The sequence below is a fragment of the Harpia harpyja genome, chromosome 19 (genome assembly GCF_026419915.1).
Source record: "Harpia harpyja isolate bHarHar1 chromosome 19, bHarHar1 primary haplotype, whole genome shotgun sequence".
NCBI lineage: Eukaryota > Metazoa > Chordata > Aves > Accipitriformes > Accipitridae > Harpia > Harpia harpyja.
The window spans coordinates 22,478,219-22,499,859 of record NC_068958.1 but is presented as its reverse complement, the minus strand read 5'-3'; the positions used below and the strand labels follow the sequence as shown (position 1 = coordinate 22,499,859).

General features: G+C 49.2%; 1 protein-coding gene across 2 annotated transcripts in view; it reads left to right on the top strand.

The window, feature by feature from the left end:
• Positions 1-21,641, top strand: part of PLXNA2 (plexin A2) — a 182,140-nt gene that overhangs the window by 73,959 nt on the left and 86,540 nt on the right. For both annotated transcript variants that reach the window (XM_052815605.1, XM_052815604.1), the window contains exon 4: positions 6,021-6,155. In XM_052815605.1, the coding sequence (XP_052671565.1) occupies positions 6,021-6,155 (135 nt within the window). The remainder of the gene's footprint in view (positions 1-6,020; positions 6,156-21,641) is intronic.

Genomic DNA, 21,641 nt, shown 5'->3' with positions numbered 1-21,641 from the left:
TACCCACTGCTCGATATTGCCTCTTGAAATTGAGTCTTCAAGCAGTGTCCAGGGGCAGCGTGAGATGAGATGCTGATGTGATGCCACCAGGCTGCTTGTTGCTGGTCCCACCCGTTCTTTCCCTTCCCAGCCAGATCTGCTGCCCATCGCTCTGATGGCTGCAGCCGCCCTGCTCTAGGCCCCTCTCTGGCACTTTATAAAAGAAAGATCTGTGTCTGTGAAGTTTAAGGAATGGTCACAGTACTGGTAGGCAACGCTTGAGAAAAGCCCTCTTGGTTGCAATGCAGCTCTGATGCCTGTGGGCTAGCAGGGCTCACTGCAACGAGCTCTTTACCAAACTGTTTTTTCTCCCCAGCTGATCCTGTAGAGTTTCGTAAGGGTAACCCCAGTGGGGATTAATGAGTGTATTTAATGTTTAGTCAGACAGTGTAATTCTGGAAAGGATGGATTTTCTCCTCCCCCCGAGACCAGATCATTTGGTCTTGAGGAGCTGTTTTTCTACAAGCCACTCAGCCTGACAGCATCATGACTATCTGGAGTGAACCCATCTATCGAGGCTTCCCCATGCTGTCTCTGGGGTAAAAATAAAGGTGATGCCCACCATGACAGATGTATTCTATCCTAATTTGGGAAAAATGCATAAAGAAAATGTGACAGGAGAGGAGGAGACTGGGATATGAAGGAGCCTCCAGGTAATGAAGTTAATTGGATATGCTGATTTGAATTGAATGTGCATGTAAGTGTTGTCGTTAACTTACCTACGGACATATCTATGATTTAAAGGAAAGATACTTAATGGGATTACTATTTCACTTTAATTTCAGGAGGGAGACTTCCCACGTGGAGAGCAGTGAGCTAAATCACACTCATGGTGTTCCTGCCTGCAGAAGGTGTGTGCAGGGAAAGCCAGTTCTTCAGGGCTGGGTTTCTCCTCCTGCGCATGGAGACGTGCGGAGGGATGCTATCCAGTGGTTCAGACAGGGCCCCATGCATCTGCAGTAGTAGATTCAGATCCTAGGTCTGCTATGGACTGGCTGTACGATCCTCAGCAAACCACTCAGCTTCCCTGTCATTTATTAATGACCTGCGAATGGGTCCGGCTGAGCTCCCAGAGCACCAAGAGGTAGCTGATGTTAGCAATGCTCTGAGGGAGTCTAAGGGGTACTTTCCTCCCAGAAGAATTTCATATAGGGGCTGAAGGGCTCTTGGAAACTTCTTGTATAGAGATTTGCAAATTCTATTCTGGATTCTCCCCTCCTAAAGATTGCCATGCTTTTTTCTCTCTGGCTGCCGGAGGCAGATGCCAGCATGGGTAACCCTGTGAAGTGATACTGTGAGAAAGGGTGTTCGTGAGGGGGACAGCAAAAGTGGCAGGTCATCACGTGCATATCACCTCCTTTTTAGTCTGGTGTGAATGTAGAATAGCTCAGTTTAATTAAATTGGATTAGTAAAAGTAAATCCTTTCTGCAAAGACTATTTGGCGGAAGCGCACACAGAAAATCTGGACTGATATTTATTTCTCTTGCCCTGTCTTTGGGGAGCTTTTGCATTGCTGAGTCTCTTGCTTGTGGAAACTTCTTTTAGGTCTTGGTAGGGAAGACCCCACAGAACCATGGACAGAAAGAGGTAGGGAAAGGCTATTTAAACTATACTGCTCTCCAGTCTGATTCAGAAACCTGCTGCCAGTAACAGTCTTTCTGCTAAATTTCCAGTACTGAAGCAAGAAATCCATCCTAGAGCTTTATGGGAAGCTTTAATGGGAAATGCCCAAGAGCTGAGATGTGCAGACGTAAATGGCAAAAAAGTGGCAATTCTGCAAAGATGCACCTTGGCAGTGAAGGCTGCTCCTTGTTGTCTTTGGTTTCTGTTTCAGGCAGTAGATGCAGTAACGCTCCAGTGCGCATTCTCAGAGCTGATACAGTTCCACTCGAAACGTCCATTTTACACAAATGCAATGTTATTTGATAGTATTCACCCTGAAGGGCTAGAAATCCTAGCGTGGAAGGAGCAGTCCTAAAGCTCCAGGGTTGACTGGGCTTTTCACTTTGCTGCCATTGCATACAAAGATAAGCATGTTCAGCCACTGCCTTGTGCCTCCTGACCCAGAGCATCATTTCAGGAGCCCATCCCCTGCCTCCACCGGCCATTTCGGGCAGAGCGGGGCAGCCAGCAGTGAGGTGCTTTGGGACCCACCTCCCATCGGGCACCTGCGTACGTGGGGAGAAGCTGCAGTTCTTGAGGAGTTAACGGGTGGCCTTGCATCTGGGATCTGGGATGGGGAATCAGTCCCTTCATGCATAGACTTATTCAGCTGTTTTTTCTGGCACCAGGTGTTTTGTCATGAGTCAGCCTCATTGAAACACTCATAATGAAAACAGACAGGTAATTTAATCATGGAAAGTTCCTACAAAGAGATTCAGTGTCTTCTAATGGGAGCCTGCTGGGAGGAACTGGAAGGGAATCCAGATGTACCTTAGCTCTGGCATAGGCTGGGCAAAATACCTAAGAGAAACTTTAGTACAATAGGTATGTTGGAGCTTCTTGTCATGTTAGATCCCTGAATGGCCCATACACAGGTGCTACACTGCAACATATACGGGGGACAATATGGTATTTTGCTAATCTCTTAAGATAATGCGGAGCTTATGCCTGCAGTCTGTATTGTGGGGGCATTAGACACATAAATCTGCACAGCGCCTTTGAAGGGCTGCAGTTCCCTGAATTGAGCAGCATTCTGCTCCGTCATGTGGGGCGTTTTGCTGGCCTGGTGTCCTCCGAGCCAGGGATGGTATTTGGAATTGCAGATTATGTTGTTAGGCACTTTTCAAGCCATATTTATAACCATTCATCCAGAGCGATCGAGGAAAGCGCTGTATCTGTCCCGAACGACTTCTCCGATTCATGTCCAAGTGCGTGAGCCAGCGATCTGTCCTCCCGCTCTCCGCTGTCTCTCAGGTGGCCGAACACGTCTCTGATCCCGGACACCTCTGGTTTCCATTGCACCAATGTGCTTCTCCCCGTACCTGCCTGCTCCCTGTTTTGCTGCACTCCCCCCATTCCGACCTGCACCGCTTCCCTCTGTGTCTTTCTCCTAAACCCTTCCCATGCCTGTCATCGTGTTGTGAGAGGAAAAAACCCGGCAGAGTTAGGGGGATGTAAAGAAACACGACCACCAGCAGCAGCCCAGCCCCGTCCCGCTCCTCCCCTCTCCTGCATCGCTGTGCCTGGAGCCTGGGCTCGGGGATGATCCCAGACTTGTAGGGTTGGTACCACGCCGCTGTCCTGGCGATGGGTCGGTAGTTGTTTGGCACTGGAAGGGCACCCATAAGTTAGGCAGAGGAATTATTTCTCTCTCCAAACGTCAACAAGAAGCTTCCTGCTGTGGAGATGATACCTTTCTTCTTCTGCGTTCGCAGGAATCATCATTTTTCTCTGACATCATCATTTGTTGTCATGGAAACCAAACCCTCAGGAAGAGATGTAGTAGAGCATCCTGGTGTCAGTGGGTGCGTCTCGGGCACTGTGCTCGGGGGTACCCGGGTGGGTACAACACGCACCGCAGCGTGCGGGACGGGAGAGCGGCGGGCTCTGCTCTCCTGTCCTGCGGTCTCTGAGCAGCGTGGAGCCATCTCACCTTGACAGGCTCGGCGAGAGACCCCAGGCTGCTCCTTATGAGGGAGGCAGGAGGGTGCAGGCAGGACCCAGCACCCTGTGCAGGGCTCCAGCTGTGTCCCAAGGCACCCGTGCCAGGCACAGCTCCAAGCACTTGTCCAGGCTGGAGGAGCCATCACGCACATGGTGCTGTCTCCAGCCCAGAGCCGCAATTCCCGGTTGGAATTGGCCTGCACAAGGCTTGTCCAGTGGTATCTCTCTTTATTAGCCCTGTCTGACCTCATTACTAGAAAGAAGCTCAATTTAACGAGCTGCCGGTGCCCCAAGGGAACTCTGAAAAACAGTTGTTTTTCACAAAGGCTGCTGATCCTTCATGTCCGGCGTTTCCATTCCCCTTTGGCCATTAATCAGGTGTTTGCATGGAAGCGGCTGTGTGTCCCTGACAGCCCAGTGTCCCTGCCATTTATTCCTCAGGTGATTTTGCAGCTTGTCCCTCTGTCCATGGTGCAGACTGGTGTGGGAGATGGCAGTGGTGCATGCGTGGGCAGCGGCTCCGGAGCGGGTCACTTGAGTTTGCAACACCCAGCAAGGCACTGGTCTCATACTGGTCTCAACCTGCCTCTAGTTCTCAGTATTTCACAAACGGAGTGAAGTATCCTAGTTCGCACAGGTGCAACTAAAGCAGGATTTGGCCTTCTGCCTTTTTTTGGATTTTCCTTTCTGAAAGTTCAGGGCTTTTGAGCCAGGCTTGGGCTGCCTGCTTAATCCTGCCAGAGGCTCCCTGCATCTGGCTATGGGTGTTAGCCCAGACCACTCGGATTCACACCTGATGTTCTTTTATATCACTAAAAACTCAGAAGGTAAGGAGAAAAGAGAGAAATCCAGAAAATACATGTGTTTGTATACCCAGCATGTCTTTACATGGCAGGAGGCATCAGGGCTCTTTCCAAGAAGAGGATTTATTTGGAGGAGGGTGCAGGGGAGCATCTCTCTTCTATGAGTGTGAAGATATCCTTGTATTTCCAGCTGGGGTGGCACATTTCTCAGATAAATCTTAGGATGCTTAACAACCTGCTCTCTTACCTCCTGGGGGCGTGAACCAGAAAAAATAGATGTCCCTCTCCACTGCTCCATCCTGCCTCTTCTGAAGGCTTAGACTTCTCCAAAGCCGGTTCTTCGTGCCTCTTCCTCCATACCGCAGCCAGGCAGGGAGTAATCGAGCAGCAAAACGGGATGCGGCAAAACAGCTCGGCATGAGGCTGCAGCAGATGGCATCTTTGTGATAAGAGGTTTTTCCAGGGACGGGCAGTCCCCCGTGCGTCCCTCTCCTCGCCGGGCAGCGTGCACGTGCTGCACAATACCCCGCGTGCAGAACGCGTTCCTGGCCCCGTCCAAGAGCATCGCTGTCGCTGTGAGCCACGGGGCCGGCCGCGGCTCCACTGAGCCCTTGGCTCGCCTGACTGCTCTCATCTCCCTGCCTGACGGCTGCCAGTGTTTTCAGCTATGTAGACACCATGTTGCAATCAAATGGCTATCCAAATATGCAAATCCTGGTAGGAAAGACAATGTAAATTGTTTGTTTATCCTCCTCCCTTCCCCTTGCACAGCCCCCAAGGCCATAAATTATTAACTTTTGGAAGAGATGGCATATCCTCAACAGCAGCCGCTCCTGGCAGGGATGGGATTTGTCACAGCTTGGGCAGGTTTTCCTGCAGGAGCAGCGAGTTGTCGTTTGGTGGGGTGGATGGATGCTGGGAGGCCGTCAAACTGAACAGGCTGTGTGGCTGCCATGTTAGTTCTCTGCTCGCTCAGCGGTACGGGCTGGACTGGTTTCACCTTGCTGAATCCAGCAAATTTGAAAGTAACGGGATGGGAGCAGCATCTCCAAATTTTTAGGCAGAGATGGTATTGTAGGAGGCTTCTGCGGCAAGAAGAGGTGATGGAGATTTTCTAAGTCTCATTCTTTATGTGTCTGGAGAAGAAAAAAATCTCTGCTGTATCTTGGTCTTGTTGTGCTGCCTGTGGAGTCTTGTGGTCTTTCAGGCTTACTTTAGAGAGAATCTAAAAAGTTTACAATCTTGGTTACTCTTGAATGCCCGTGGTCAGTCACAGCACACTGGCAGTCTGTGTGCTCCCCTTGTGACTGCAAAACTTTCTTGTTATTTCCCCAATCCAAAGAGGATTGGGGAAATTGCATCAGCTTCAGTGGAGAAGGAACCTTTGCTTTAACTCCTGTGCCCACACATTGCTTGCTAGCTCTTTGCTCTGTCTCCAGGTTGCAAGCTGAGATTTTGAATTAGATTCCTTTTCCTGCCTCGTCCTCCTCCCCTCACCCCCCCCCCCCCAAAAATAAAATTGAAATTTGGCTGCTATGAAATCACCTGTAATCTGTTTGTGCTTCTTCCAGATCCGAGCAGATGGTCCTCCCCATGGTGGAATTCAGTATGAAATGGTGACAGTTTTCAAGGACGGGAGCCCAGTCCTTCGAGACATGGCCTTCTCCATCGATCAGAAGTATCTGTACGTCATGTCGGAGCGACAGGTAAGGCACCTGCTTCCGTACCTCCGTGGTTGTGGCTTCCTTCCATAAGGAGTGTGTTGCTGGAGTACATGGAGCTGAGGTGGTGTGTTGAGCCCCATGGTGCTGGGATCGGTGTATGGGCAGGTGGAGCACCAGTAGAAGCTCGTTTTTATCTGCCTCTGGCCAGAGATTGTCATCAGTGCACAGGGGAGAGAGTTGTGCCCACTTATTCTTGTCTGCAGGCATTGGAAACTGAGCTGAGCTGCTGTGGAGGAAATGCGGTTTGGGGCTTTGAACCACCCCTGCCTAGATAACGAGATCCTGAGCCACAAGCATTACGAATTCACTCCCTGCAGTGAGGCTGGCAGGCTGTGGTTTTGCATAGCTTTGTCCGAGCATCCTTTATGATGGCTTTATTTATCTATTTATTTATTTACTGGTATATTTTAAGTGGTTGCAAGTGAGTGATGCTAGTGCACAGAGGTGGGACCCAGTGTGGTGTGGTTATGTGCTCTGCAAGCAACATTAGCACAGAGTCTGCGCTGTGCCATCCATTGCTGTGCCGGTTCTGCTGCCGTCCTGGAGGTGGTGCCAACCCCAGCACCAAAAAAGCATAACCAAAATTATTATGATGGGAATTTATGGCGGATGGTCCACAGGAGTCTGTTGCTTAGGGGAGCCAGCACAATGTAAATAATAATCTGGGACCTTCGGTTCTTCTCTGAGACAAGAAAACACATGAAGTCCCCACCATTAAGCCAGACTTCAGGGTTCACTGACTCTGTTGAGCATTTTATCGGCTATTACTCACAACTGTGTAATTCAGATTAATAGAGCTGGTGCCTTGTGGGTGGTGGAGACAGGAGAAAGGTTGCATCTGAAGATGTCTGGATGCTATTAAATTGTTCTGTGTTGAGTTAACCCTCTGGTCACTAAGAGCTTTCTACGTCTGCTGGTAAACAAATATCTGTCCTCCCTCCCACCTGCTCTGAGAGAGATGCTACGGAAAGGTATCAGTGTGAAGTACTTAAAGATCTACTGATGGAGGTAGAGAGCGAGCAGCTATCGGAACAGCTCACCTTGCCCTAGGGAGCTTACAGCTCCTCCCAAAGCCAGCAAAACTGTTTTGCTAACCTGTAGCAAAACAAAAAAATTGGCAAATACTTACCTTGGCTATGAAGTTATTTAAAGCCAGGGAATAAGTACTTTAGAAGACTGCAAAGTCTTTCCTTGCTAAAAGACTTAACTGAATGAATCCCTGTGGTTAAAGAAGGCATTATATGCTTGTTATAGCAACTCAATGATAGAAACTGCCATGAACAGTCACAAATTTAGGATCCCATTCCAGCTTGGACTTGGTTTAGATGGTAATAATGAGGATCTATGCAAAGTTTGAAATTTAATTATTTTATAAAATGTTAATGTTGTGGTCATTTTCTCCAGGAGCCATGTGCTGCTCATGCCAGGGAGAAAACAATCCAATGTGTATCTCAAACAGTTTAGGAACTGTTTTCCTTAGGAGGAAAATCCAGTGGGAATGCCTCCAACTCATCTTTTATGAGGCGAGAGCGTCTTAATATTCATCAAAGTGCTAATTTGCTTAATTGTGAAACAAAAAGATGTGAAGAGAATTAGCAAATAATAGAATATTCCTGGAACGTTAATTCTATTTCCAGCCACGACTCTGGCAAAGCACTCGCCTTGGGGGAGACTCCAGGACCGGGGGGACGCCGTCCCTCATTACTTGCAGGACTCGCTGTAGGATTTGCCTTTTGCCCTTGTAGAGACGCGTGCTTTGGGTCCAGAAGTCCCGGCATGCCATTACATATGGATTTCGTCAGCTCCTGTGACCCCACTGCCCTAATCCTGGCAATGTGATAGTTCAGCAAAGTGGAGGGGAGAATATATTTTTTCCTGAGTGCTATATAAAGGAGCCTGCTGATTGAAAAGGGGTCAGTACCAAGAGAAGGAGAAAGGTCCACCAGCTTCAGAGGGCTGAGGCTGTAAATGGTGGGAAGTGCCCTCAGAAGTACTGAGAATATGCAGTAAAAATGTCTACTGAAGTCTGGAAATCTGGAACAAAATGAAATTCTGCCACAGTAAAATGACATAGAGAGCAGCTGTTCTTAACGTTGATCTGCTGCATGTTAACTATGCTGGGGGAGGATTGTCCAGAGCCTGTGATTTTAAATATCTGCTGAGAAAGAAACAGGATACATGCGTATGTCAAAACACATCTTTCAAAAAATGGGGGTTTTTTTGTGGAATTAAGCTAAGAAACGTGTGCTCCCTAATACTGATCAGTAGCAGGTCTTGAGCTCTTGTGGCTGTGTTGTTAGGTATAGACCAGCGATGAGATGTGATGCTCTGTGTTGGACTGTGATTATGCTGAATAAACTGAGATGCGTGGATGCTTCCCAACAAAGAGTAGATGTAACATTTTGGTATGAAGCCCATCTTTCTTCTGTGCTAGCAGCAGCTAGGATCAGCTTTATGCTGAAATGCATTAGGGAAAGTAGTCGCTTCATCCTAAAATCTGGAGTTGTGGTTGTAGGCACAGTCCTTCCCCACTCTCCCTGGCTCCTGTCCCAGCTCTGTCTGTGCCTCGCTCCAATTTATCCGCAGTCCTTTTGAGCTCTCCATGAGCCTTTCATGTTTCATTGCCAACTTCTTCCAAAGCAGAATATTTGACATTTGATTTCACTCCCACAAAGCACAGAAGCAACAGTTGCACAGCCCAGTCCGGGGGAGAGAAGGATAAAGAAACTTTGCTTCCAGCCACTTATTCTGAGTTCTTTAACCACATGATTTAAGAGTGTGTATTAGGAGCTTTTACAGGCTCTCTTCCCACTGCACCTGGTTTCAAATAGCTCTTACAGCAAAAGAGAAATGATTCTGACCCTGACTGTTTAAAGCAGAAATTCATTTCTCAGCACTGCTCTAGCAAGCAAACACCATTTCTGCCCACAAGCTGAGCAAGGCTTGGATAGCGCTAGATGCTGCTGAGACGGAGACGTGTTGCATTAGCGGAGCTGTGTGGGGTGCCAGGACGGGGATAGCATCGGGGCTGCCCGGTGTTGGCAGAGTTACGCCATGCCCTCCGACCGAAAGAGCCGTAGGTGCTGCGGTGGGTCGGCGTTGGGAAGGACCGGCACAGCCGTGGCGAGAGGACTTGCACCGTGGCTTTTCTCAGCCGGTGCCCAGCGTGAGCTGCTGCTTGTTTTTCATGGGCAGACAAATTCCATTAGCAGTTTCTATCAGGCAAAAAACCCACAAAATAAAATATTGAAGTGGAATCGGTAGCCTTGCTGTCGTGACGGGCTCGTCGCCTGCTTCGCTGACCTCCGCTGAGACGGAGAGACGTGAGGCTGCACCCAGGGCTGGGAGCCCCCAGCGATCAAGCAGCAGGCGAGGGGTTAATGGCAATGCAGGGCAAAACCAGTGACAAATGTCACGGGGCCACCAAAGCCCCCAGATTTAAAATCTTCCCATTTTAATGGTGAGTCTGTCATGGAGCCCACACCAACAACCCCTGCATGTGCACAAAATCTTCCCTGATTTCTGGCTTTCAGAGGGAAAGACTGAGGCTTACAGGAAAAGTGCTGGTTATATTGAGAAAAAGCATCTTTATAATTCAGTCCTGAAGCATTAATTGTCTGTGCGTCAGGGAGACGGTAGGTTTTTTTAATGTATGAAAGCTCAGTGCATTTCAATTAAATAAGCCCTGTAGGACGAAAGGAATTTTATGACTCCAAGGCTGCAACCCCTTTTTAGTCGCTGTATCTGCTCTCTGTGCAAGTTCAAACTGTTGCAGCACTGGTTTCACATGCAGCAGGTTTCACTTTGCTCCCACGTACACCTTCAGCAGTCGCGAGCTAACCCTGTGAGAAATGGTGGGCATACTTCGGCACGGAGATTATATAAGCATCAGCAAAATTGGGGCCAAAGATTTTTGCAGCTCTTGATAGAAGAACAAATTTTGTTATTTTTAAACTGGGAGCGAGTGGAGGCTCAATCAAACACATGGCAGGCACCAGGGCAGGGATTGCCGTCTCCAAAAAATTTCACCACCTAATCAAGGGCTATAAACACGGAATTTAAAACAGCACGATCAAAATACTTGCAGGGCTTGTTGGAAGGAATATCCCTGCGCTAGTGAAGAGAAACGTGGCCCGACGGATCTCTCTCCTTCCCAAATGGAGAGCTGTAAGCCCTGACTGCAGAGGGTGCAGGAGGCAGAGGTGGGTGCAGGATGCTGGCACGGGCAGAGGAGCCAGACCTCGGGGCAGGCACTCCCCCTCCTCTCGTTGCCTCTTCCCCACGTCCAGACACACCGTACCGAGACATATTTTTCCTTCTTTCTTTTCCAGCACTTTTTTTCAGCTAACGATCTATCGCTTGTTTGTGCTAATCACATAAAATAGTTTGATGAAGTGCCGAGGTCACGCGATGTGGGTCTGCTCCCTGATGGGTGAAGCAGCACCTTCCTAATGAGATACCTGGCCAGGACGTTGCAAATGCAAAATTCATGTTCCATAAGCATCCTCCAAAATCCCTGCACATTTCATTGCCTCAGAAACACTGCTGCTCTCAGCTCATCCGTAGTTATTTCGGTGGTTAATTCTGCCACAGGGGGATGATTTCATTCTGGTTTTATACAGTATGTAACAGAGCAGCATCCTGCTCTTGACTGGGAACCTCACCATTCCCATGGTAGAAATAATAACACATAATCACCCGGTGAAATGCAGATAACATCAATTAGCACGGCAGAGCTCAGAGGGCCACGGACCTCTGTAGCCTGAGATGTACTGAAGAATCCTTTGCTCCTCTAGCGAGTACCAAATGCCCCGCGGTCGGTCTGCCTGCGTGCGTGGTGCTGAGCCGTGCACGATGCTGAGCCCCTCCGTGCCCGTTGCAGGGTAACCTTGCCTTAGGGGGAGGCAAGGAAGGTTTAGAGGGTGCAGGCTGACTTTTTGTGGGTTTTAAGCGAGCACTCACTGGAGCACCTGAGCGATTTCTCGTGGCCGACGTGACGTTTTTATACCCGGCTGATGTAGTTCAGAGACCCTTACGCAGAGTGTTACGAGCGGAGCCGCGCTCCCGCCCGTCGCTTGGTGGGAGGCAGCGATGATTAATGCCAGCCCCTAAAGATTCCCCTCACGCCGTGGCGAGAAGGGCACGGCAGCGGGGAAGGCAGAGCCGTGGCCGGTAAGCGATGGCCCCCGGGCGCTGGGAGGGGGCCAGCGCTCGCTGCCGGGGGTGCGCTGGGGAGGCTGAAGGTTATTTGGATGGAAGAGGTGGAAGGGGCCGTTTTATGTGCCTGCGGCCGCTTTATCCCAGCCTCGTCTATTAACCAGTGAGGAGCAGTGCTCTAGGCATCGTTACCGTGCGTGCGTCAGCGCTGGGGGGCATTGACCAGTATGACCAGTATTGACCCAGCTATGAGCATCTCGCGGGCGTGCGGTCCTGGCCCCTCGCTCGGCGGAGGGCAGAGGGAGCAGGCAGCGCTGCCAGAGCTCGCTCAGACCTGTTGCTTTTCCACCAGGAGAAGTTCCCCCCTCCCTCTTCCGTATACATCATTGTGGCTTTAGGTAAAGAAACTGTCTTTTCGTCTGCTCTGTTAGCTCTGAAATATTTGCTTTGCAAATGCCCCTGTGTCAGGAGCTGCAGATCTGCAGGAGTCTCTGCGGATAATTTGTTGCACAGCTCCCTGTCCTGTAACCCCGAGATGTTTAAGTCCTGTGAAAACCGCTTTGCTTTGGACTGAACTTTCTGGATGCTGATTGAGAGGGAGGCAGGCGGGGGCTGCCCGGATGATTTAGAAGAGGTTGGAATTGGAGTGAGGGCTGAGAAAAACAAGGAAGTCCATCAACTCTGGAGTAGCGAGGCTGTAAATACTGATGGTGTCCTGAAAAGAACTGAGAAAACAAAATAAAAAATGCAAGAGATGTGGATAAAAGGGTCTGGCGTCATCAAGAGGGAAAAAATGAACTGATTAAATTTTTAACTACATTATCTGCTAGTTGAACAGCCAGTTAGCGGGACATAATCTTAGCAAAGTTTGAACCACGGGGACAGGGAAAATGGCTCAGCTGAATCCCACCGGAGGTGTCCAAAATCTTGCCTCCCATGAGCTGCTCCTCCCAGCCATCCTGCACCAGGGCCCGTGCAGACAACTGCAGGTGCAGCGGGATGCGTCGGCCCCGTGCAGGGCTTGCCTGGTGGGGGCTGGCTACGACCCTCGGTGTCACCAGCCTGGCCGGGACCTCCCGCTGCTCCAGCACGTTGGGGTGCAGAAACACACTTGCCCAACTTGTGTTCTTTCACGACCGCTGCCAGAAAGGCGTGAAATAGCCACAAGCTGGGGCAAAGAGGGAGTAGAGCAGGGGGACGAAAGAGGGAGCTCAGGATGGGGAGGGAATCCCCCCGGAGCAGCGCGGTCCTTGCCGCAGCGGAGCTGCTGTCCTTGAGGAAGGGCTGTGCTCCACAGGGAGGTTTGCACCAGCTCAGTGCCGTCCTCTTCCACCACCACCTGCTTGTGCTACGCTCTCCTAAAATTCATGAGCTGCTGCAGGTTTTTTCCACTTTCCTCCCTGTAGTCAATTAGGAATAATTAAGAAATTAGGCTAAAAACTTGTCTGGGATCATTAACAATATCTACCTGACAAGAAGGATGTGTTAATTAACATCAATTGACCAAAAAAACCCCAGCCCAGCCAGGTGGGACAGCATGCTGTCTCATTCTCCTGCCCTGCTGGCAGTCCATTTGTCAGGCGTGCAGAGCTCTGGCTACGGTGGGGCTGATGTGTCGGTGTCCAGGCCGGTTCCAGTATGTTCCTCCAGCCCTGCAGCCTGCTGAGATTTATGTACAGACACAAAAAGTTCAAGCATTCGAGTGTGCGGAGTTAAGTGCAGAAGTCTTTGAGGTAACGAATACTTGAAAAATAAACTTTCCTGGAAGAAGTTGTAAAAAATGCCCCCACGTAAAAATTCGCCATCGGCGTCAGTGGGTTTGTTTTTTCCAAATGAGTTTTATTTTAGACATTGCTAATATGGTTGTTTTTTTAAGTGCTTGCTAGGTTTGCTTTCAGGGTTTGTTTGTTTTGCTTTGTTTTTTCTTTGTATTAGTCTATTTTTTCCCCTGCCAGTCACAGCCACAGGGTTCCCATGTGTTTGCTTCTGCATTTGCTTCCCTTTCCAATTCCTCCTCTTCCACAGACCTATTGTTTAATTTTCAGGCAAGCAACCGCAGTCCTGAAATATTTCCAGAACTTCCCTTACACGCACGTACACCCCCCACACACACCTCCTCCTTCTCAGCACACGAGTGCATCGGGTGTTTGTAAGGGCACAGCTGACATCCTCAATAGCTGCGGGAAGGTTTAACGTCCCTCCAGATTTGATGCCACCACCCCTACTCCATCTTGAAAGCAAGCTGAGGTGTCTGGTGCATCTCTGTGGATGATGCTAATGTTCATGGCCGAGTTTGAGCAATGCAGGGAATGCTGCAGAGCTGTGGGTTTGCTTGCAGGATTTGCATGTTTGGACGGACAGACAGACACAGGTCTCCGGTCCTTAACAGGAGCAATGAGAGAGGGAGAGAACTGTATTCCCAAGAGAGAAAATTACTTGAAGGATAAATCTGAAATTTCACACTCAGTGCTCAGCTATGAAATTTAAAAGCAAACCTCAGATTCCTCTTTCTCTCCACTAGAGCTTTTTAAACTTCTTTTCTTCCCCCCTTCCTATGCTGCTGTAATAGTTTGTCTTCTCAGCAAATGAGTTTGGCGGCTGTTCAGCCAGTGAGGAGGGGAATTGTTCACACCGGGCGCTAACAAAAAAGAAACATAACTCACAATATGGTGAGGGGAGCTCTGAAATTGCACAAATTATTCTATTTTATACTTTAATTAGTTTGAATTAGCAATGGGAATAGATGCATAAAATGATCCAGTGAAGGGTGAAATGGAAAAAGGGATACGGTATAGAGTATCACTTTATTATTATGAAGTTTGCAGGAAGTAAGCACAGGCGATGTGCAGGCACTTGTCCCGCTGAATCTTTCCCCTATGAGCTCAGACCTGAGGACTCTGCAAGGAAGGACGGCAAGTTGTCTCCTGCAGCACTGCCCTTGGAGCCAGGCTTTGCATGGGCACCTCGAAGCCTGGAAGGCTCGGGACAATGTGGCACCTTTTCTGGTGGCTCTCAGTGGAATGGGAACCCTCCAGCAGTCTTCTCTCCAGGCTTGGCTCCTGGGTCTTCCTTGAACCTCGGTATCAGCATCAGACTGAATTCTGTGGCTCACAAGGGCCGAAGGATTTAAGAGAGTTTGGATCCACCCTGAGTCTTAACCTCTGAGCATCCCTTGCCATTTTCTATTTTTCCCCTCGAGGTTCTGAAAAGTTCTGCAGAATCAGATGGACTGGGTTTTGGCTTTCAGTGGTTTGGGTTTCTTTTTTTGTTTCATTTCAGATCAGTTGAGGGAAATACAGCTACAAACACAGATTCCTGTGATAATTTTGAAATGACCAGGGCTAAAAAATGCAGTCTAAGTCCCAGCCCAAACCTCTGAATGCACTCAGCCAGTAGGACCCTTAGGCCAGTCCCACTGGCACAGCTTTAATGCAAACAAGCATTCAGCTTTAAAACCAAATTCCCACCAGACTATTTGAAAAGTTCAGAAACATTCAGGAAAAAGTTCCTGCAGATTCCAGATAGGTTGAAAATGATGGATGTGCCCCAGGGGAACTGGCTGTAATGGTGTTGCAAGCTGGGACTAAATACAAAAGTTAAGGCTGGTTGCAAAGCAGAAAAACAACTGTTTGTGGGGTTTGCTCTTGTTTTCCCTACTCCTTCCCTGGCAAAATATTTCCCCCATTAAAACTTTGCTGTGGCAAAAATGTTGAGGTTTTCTAGAGCGTGCCAGACCACGGGTATGGAGGAAGGTACAGGGGTTTCCCTGGGAAGCCTGGGACATTTCTGGAGAGCACCCAAGTTCAGCATCCCAGAAGAAAATCCTGAGCACCAAACCCGGCGCAGCTCCTGGCCAGAGCTGTCTAAGCAAGACCCCCCCCAGCCCCGAGGGTCCCTCCAGCCCCGTCCCTGCGCCGTCCTCGGGAGCCACTTGATAACTCTGGTATTTCTGGCCAATGCTAGTGAGGAAAAGGGAGCTCCATTAATAATCTTCTATTTATTTTAGCAGCGCACAGGAATGTGCCCGGCAGACTAAACACTCTGGCCTCCTCTCTGCGCCGCGGGGCTGGGGGGCTGCGTGCCAGCCCCAGCCGTGCCCAGGGCTGTGCTCAGCACCGGCCCTGCCAAGTGTGCTGGGGGTCGGACCGAGAGGAGCACAGCGTTCGTCAGAGCTGGAGGGGGCTGCGCGAGGGGAAATGACAGCGGGGTCCCGAAGGTTTCTGTGCGGGTGTAAAAGAAATCATTTTTATTGTAATCAAGCTTAGAACGTGCTCATTGCACAGGGAGATTGTTGTTTTCCCTCTTTCTTTTTCCTCTGCGCCTACCTGCCTGTTCAGTTAGCACAGCTGCCTAATTTTCACCGGCTTCTTTGCGGCAACCACCACCAGCCTGTGAACATTTTGCTATCCGCTAACAGATTTATCCTCCCCAAAGCCCTATGAGATGGAGCAGCAATATCATTTTTTAGATGAGGAATTGAAGCATAGAGATGCTACGTGACCTATCCTAAGTCACATAGGAAATCTACGGCAGAGAAAGAGATTGAACTGAAACCTCCCAAATCCTTAGTCCCATAACAAAGGACCATTCTTCATTTCATCGCTGTTCAGTTCGGTGCTCCATAGTCACAGCGAGGTGAATATAGGAAGAGAAGGCACTGGTCATGGTTCGCAGTGACAAATAGTTTACAAAGTCTTCATCAATGTGAGCATCACCTTCCCAGCTGCAGTTAGTCATAGGGACTCTTAGAAATGTACCTTTAAAAAAAAAAATCTTCATGAACAGGTGATTTCAGTGCACAAAATCACTTTGAAAGCATTTAACCTTCATCGGTAAATCCCCAAGTGCCTGTCACGAAGGGGGATGCTCCTTGAAGGCGATGCCGGTGCGATGGAGGCCACGGTGCCGCGCAGCTGGCCGGCTCCTCGGGACCTTGGGGAGCGTGTTCCCGTCCCAGCAAAGCAGCTGGAAGTGGCCGTAGCCGGCGGCGTGTTTCCAGGCTTGACTGAGCAATAGGTTGATCGGTCGTGGCAGCCCTCGAGTTTCAGATGAGATTTTGTGTGCATTGTTGCTGCCAAGCTACACCTGTGAATATTAATAGATTCTGGGTTTTTTTTCTTCCCAGACTGGGAACTTTTTCCTCCGAACCTCCTTGAACTCTGGCAGGGCCAAACTGCTGGTTTTGATGGCAAAAACCGAAGCTGAAGTGGGATTTTGCCATTTCTGTCTTGAACTGCCTATGTTATACAGAGCATCTCCGTAGCTCTGTCCTTCCCAAGTACATACAGTATCACCGATTCCAGCTGCTCCTTGTCTGTGCAGACAAAGCAGGGTAGAGTATTTTGTGCTTAAAACTAACCTGAGTAGGGGCTCAACCAGTAGATTTCTGCTGTGTTTGTAAAGGGCTGAACAGAGCGGCAGTGCCGCTCTCTATAATCCAGTCTTCCTCCCATGACTGCTCTTCTTTCTTAGACAAAAATTGGAGGTGTTGGGTTTTTTTTTAATCTAAGAGGTGGCAGGAAAAGATTACGCTTCAGATGATCGTTATCCTTCCAGTCTGCTGACTGCAGCCCAGAGGGCTGCTCAGTTGCAGAGGAGTTGGCACGGGCATTTTGGAGCGTGCTGGAAGCTGGCATGTAAATACTGCTTTACCCGGCCTTCTTCAGATGGAGCAAAATATTGTTTCAAATGTGTATTACTGAAGTCAAGGCAGCCATGGATATCACAGTGGAGGAGGAGGAAGGTTTTAAGGCAGTGAGGAAGTCCAGCACGCTGGCGTAAGACCAGGTTTGGTTATAGGAGTATTTTAAACGATGAGCGCTATTCTGAAGTTGTGCCACCAAAAACAATGACACATTGCCTCCTCCCCTCCCTGGCTTCACTTCAGAGAGTGTCTCTCCCGTTTCTCTTGCAACACATATTTATCCGCTCTGTGCCCTTATGGCTGTTTAATTAGCATTCATGTTTCCTTTCAAATAGAAATTGAGTTGAGTGCTCAGAGAGCTGGAGCCACTTGCATTGCGAGCGCATCACGTGGGCGGGATGGTGCCTGCTGCTCTCCCGCACGTGGTATTGAAAGACCTGGAGGAGACCAAATTAGGTTGTCAAGACATCAGGGATGCTTTCAAATAATTGAATTTAAAGACCCATTTGGAATCCCATACCAGCAGTGGAGAAATAAGAAGATTTGAGTAGTAGAGGGGCCCAGAAACAAGACCCAAGCACTGCGGGTCTCTTAGCAGCTGAGATGGATGGAAGTGTTGGTGGGCTCCGTGCTGCCTCAGCCCGGGGTCTCAATGACCCAGAAGACAGTCGGAGGCAGGGACGTGCCTTTTGCTCCGTTAGTGACACGCTTAACGATCCTGGTCAGTGCTGTGGACTCCAGGGCACTACCGTGATAGAAATCAAAACCAAAATGGCCAAAGTCAACTGACATTTAAGGTAGAATTTGGTAAAGGCTTGCTGCCTGCCCAGCTGCCAGCTTCTTCTCTTGGTGGTTGTCTGGGCAAAGGCTGTGTAACGGAGTCAGCCCCTGGTAGACCCAGCTGCGCTGGACGTGCACTACACACGTGAGCATCTCCCATCGAACCTGCCATAATAAGGATGGTATTTAGCACTACTGTTCATGAATGATATTTTCATTGTCTCCTAACAAGCCGCAGTTGTTGCAAGCTTTTTCCCATCCCTTTAAGAAGTGACTCACAGGCAGGCAACTGTCAGTGTCTTGGGTGCTATTAATATCTCCACAAGAACATGATGATAAGTATTTTTTTTTTATTTGGGGAGGAATCGGAGGGGAGGATGGGTGTTAAAAAATAACTCCTCCTTGTGTGGCTGGGCCTTTGTGTGAGCAAGCCAACAGTCCCGCCCACAAAAAGAATTTGCTTAAAATCCTCCTGTCCAAAAAGAGCTGACCACACTAGAATAGCGTTGTTGGAGAAACTGTGCCAGAAACAGCATTACTGTGACTGTGGAGAGGAGCGTGCAAACTCCAGTTGTTAGTCAAAGGCTGGATTTTTCCATTTTAGGTCTTTGCTTTCAGCGTGCATGGTCCAGGCTGGTGGCCTGGGACCCAGCTCAGTCCCTATCATCTCGTCCAAGCAGGGTGCTGGAGGAAGCGTTGAAGTTGTGGGAGAAGCATCCCTGTAAGGCAGCAGCATGGCATCGGGGCGTCTGGGTTTCGGCTTTGTCTAGCTGTGGGTTTGCCGCAGCAGAGGATGCGCCATACCAGAAAAACTGCATCCCGTCCGACGAAGGACCTTGATCCATCAAAGTGCATAAGGGGCTGGCTGGCTGAGGGCTCTCCCTGTCCTCACAGGGGTGCAGTGGGGCTTGGGACCACGGTTCCACCTGCCACCACCCCACATGCAGAGAGACCCCCCCGAAATAGCCCCCGGTCGCCTTCTGTGATGTCCGCAGGGATGGGGGACGGCAGCAGTGTACGGGAGCGGTGCCGCTCGCCCCAGCTGGGCTGCCGGCCGGTGGAGGGAGAGGTGAGAATGTCATTTAGATCCCAGCTGGCAATTTCCTATCCCTTCCTAATGGACTGAATGTGGTCCCCATAACTACAAATTTTCCTGGCTTGGGTCAGTTGAAATTGGAGACTTAATGCTATAGAAAGGCAGGTTTTTATTTTATTTTTGCACTCTGTGTAATCACATTGATGGCAGCGGTGTAACAGTCTTGAATTATGGGTGACCAGAGAAAAAGAAGGCATCTCCTTAGCTCCCTGTTGTTCCTGTCTTTGGGTGCAGAGCAAAATGTGTAGGCTCCAGGCTAGATTGTGTAAATCTCGTTAGAAAGCCATTCCCAGCTAATGAAACCCTGGGAGAGAGGGATTTGGCTTCCCAGCCTTCAGCCTTATAGCAAAGGCTGGAATAAATCCATCTTCAGTTATGTGTAGGCTGTTCTCCCCTCTCCCCCATTGCGAGTGTGTATTTATTGGTGGAGTCGAGATATCATCGTCGTCGTTTGAGATCAGCCGCAGGTCAGCAATTTGTTGCATCTGCACCTGAATGATTTCAAGTGACAATTATCTTCTCTTAAAAAAAAAAAACATAATAAAAAGTAGTGTGCAAAGAAATCTCACCTGGTCTTTAATCCTTCTATGGAAACGGTGAAAAGACATGTAAATAATTACACCTCCCCCACTGCGAGCCCGCTCTGCAGCTTGCTTGGCAGTATGTATTAATTCAAGAGGCCAGAGCTGTTAAGGAAAGCTGTTGAAACGAAGTATCTGAGATAAATGCATCTCATCTTTCCCTGTTTGTGTAGGCTGAGAATGTGCCTGCCAGAGCCATAGATCCCACTTGGGGTCATGTTTGTTTGGCTGCGACTCTGTTGCTCTAAGCATGGGTTTACCAGCTCCTACTGTGTGAAATACGATTGTCTTTGTCTTCCTTTGCTTGATGGCCATTATGGTGTTTGCTGAAGTTTTGACTGCATCTGTTGTATCACTGGTCTTATTAATATAAAGACGTAGCAGACACCTCGTAACGCAGACTCTGGCTTTTAGCTCCAGGATGTGTGCCCGGACGTGTTCCTCCTCTGCAGGTTACGGGGGCAATTTGGAGACCCCAACATCCAGAGCCCGCTGCCATCCACATACCTGCGGAGATCTCTGATCCCTCCAGCTCGAGCCCATCCTTTAGTACCGTGCCTTCTCTTCCTGCGCAGCGTCTCGCTGCAGACGCTGAAGCAGGAGTGTTTATTGCTCCGTTCTCAGTTTTTTCTTGTTTCGTCTGTTTTTTCTCCCCTGCCTTGCCTTATGCATTCAGACACAGGGAAGCTTTTCCCCCTCCATGTCTAACTGGTCCAGACCTTGCTCGGGGTTTGCTGCACGTCCTCCGAGCGTCTGTCGGCTTTTGCTGCTGAGAGCAAAGCTCCGGCCGAGTCTGATGGGGACGTCCCTGCGCAGACCACGGCACCCCGCGCGTTTGGGCAGCACAAGGGGAGTTGCTGTAGGACTCCCTCGCTGTGGGCAGGCGCAGGGACTGCCAAAGGAGTTGATGGAGTGTTTCAGGCCATCAGTGTTTGGTAAATACGTGCTTGCTTTAATGAAACAAACTTTCTGTGTTTGAAAACGACCTGGGAAATTCGTTTGTGTAACAAAAGGTGCTGTGGAAGCAAAATCAGCTGTGCCTGCCTGTCGTGGAAGTGGGGAAAGATATAACCCTCAGTAGGGACTATATGCAACAGCTGAGATGGAAATCCAGCGGTGCAGAAGCATCCAGGCCCTTCTGGGACAGCACGGGCTGCTGGAAGTGCTTGCATTGTTTTGCATTCGCTTTATCTCCTGCCTGTCCCAAAGAATAGAGGGTATCCTGTGCATATAATGAAGTCTCTGAAGGTTTGAATACTTTTTTTCTTTCCTACTCTAACTAATCTTTTTTAATGCTTTACAGCCTCATGTTCTGTAATTGAATGCATTTTATTTAGAAAATAACATTTAGTGCCATTTTGGATTTCCAATTATTCTTCAATCGGACTTTGAGGGCCTGATGTCTTTGTCATTTTGATATGCACAAAAGATGGAAACATCAGAGCAGCCAATAGCAAATTATTCCACTACTGATTACTAGGCTTGGGAGTAAAATATGCAAGGCCAAATTTAGTCTCAGCATAAATCTATTGAAATGAATTAAAGTATTACACCAGCAGCAAATTTGTCCCGTGGCTTCCAAGGATGCTGGAAGAAATCAGAGCGACCATAGCTGTCAGTGAAAACCACCGTGAATGTCTCCTTATTGCAGCTACTAATGTGAACAGCTCTGGGTTTTCGTACGAAATCTCTGGGGCCGATTTGTGCTGCAGCACTGACAGCGCTGACATCTCACCTCTTCAGCTCCCAGTGCACGGCAGAGAGCGAGTCTCTCCCACACATTTTTTGGGCATGAAAAGCTGCCAGTGCTGGGAAGGGTGGGAAGCCAAGACCTGCCTGTGATAACTCAAGGAGCCTCCTCCCTGCTAGGTGACATGGCTCAGTCTGATCATCTCGGGGACACGCGGGGTGTTTGCAGGCGCTCTGTTTGCTACATACGGGCAGGAGGCACCAGCCTGTCTCTGTCCCGCTGTCGGCAGGTTTCTCCAGCAACCAGGGAGTCTTTCGAGCGACGGGAAGGGGAGAGACTTGGTGATGGTGGAAAAGCCTCCAAAGAATGGAAGCCGCAGCGACGCTGACTGTGTCCGTCTGTTCGTGTTCGTCATGGACCTTAAGGTCCTTGGCGACACCTTCTGTTACAGGAGGAAGAGATGAGTGCTATACAAAAGTAAATGTGTTATAATAATGACAAATTTTCTTGTAACTTGTTG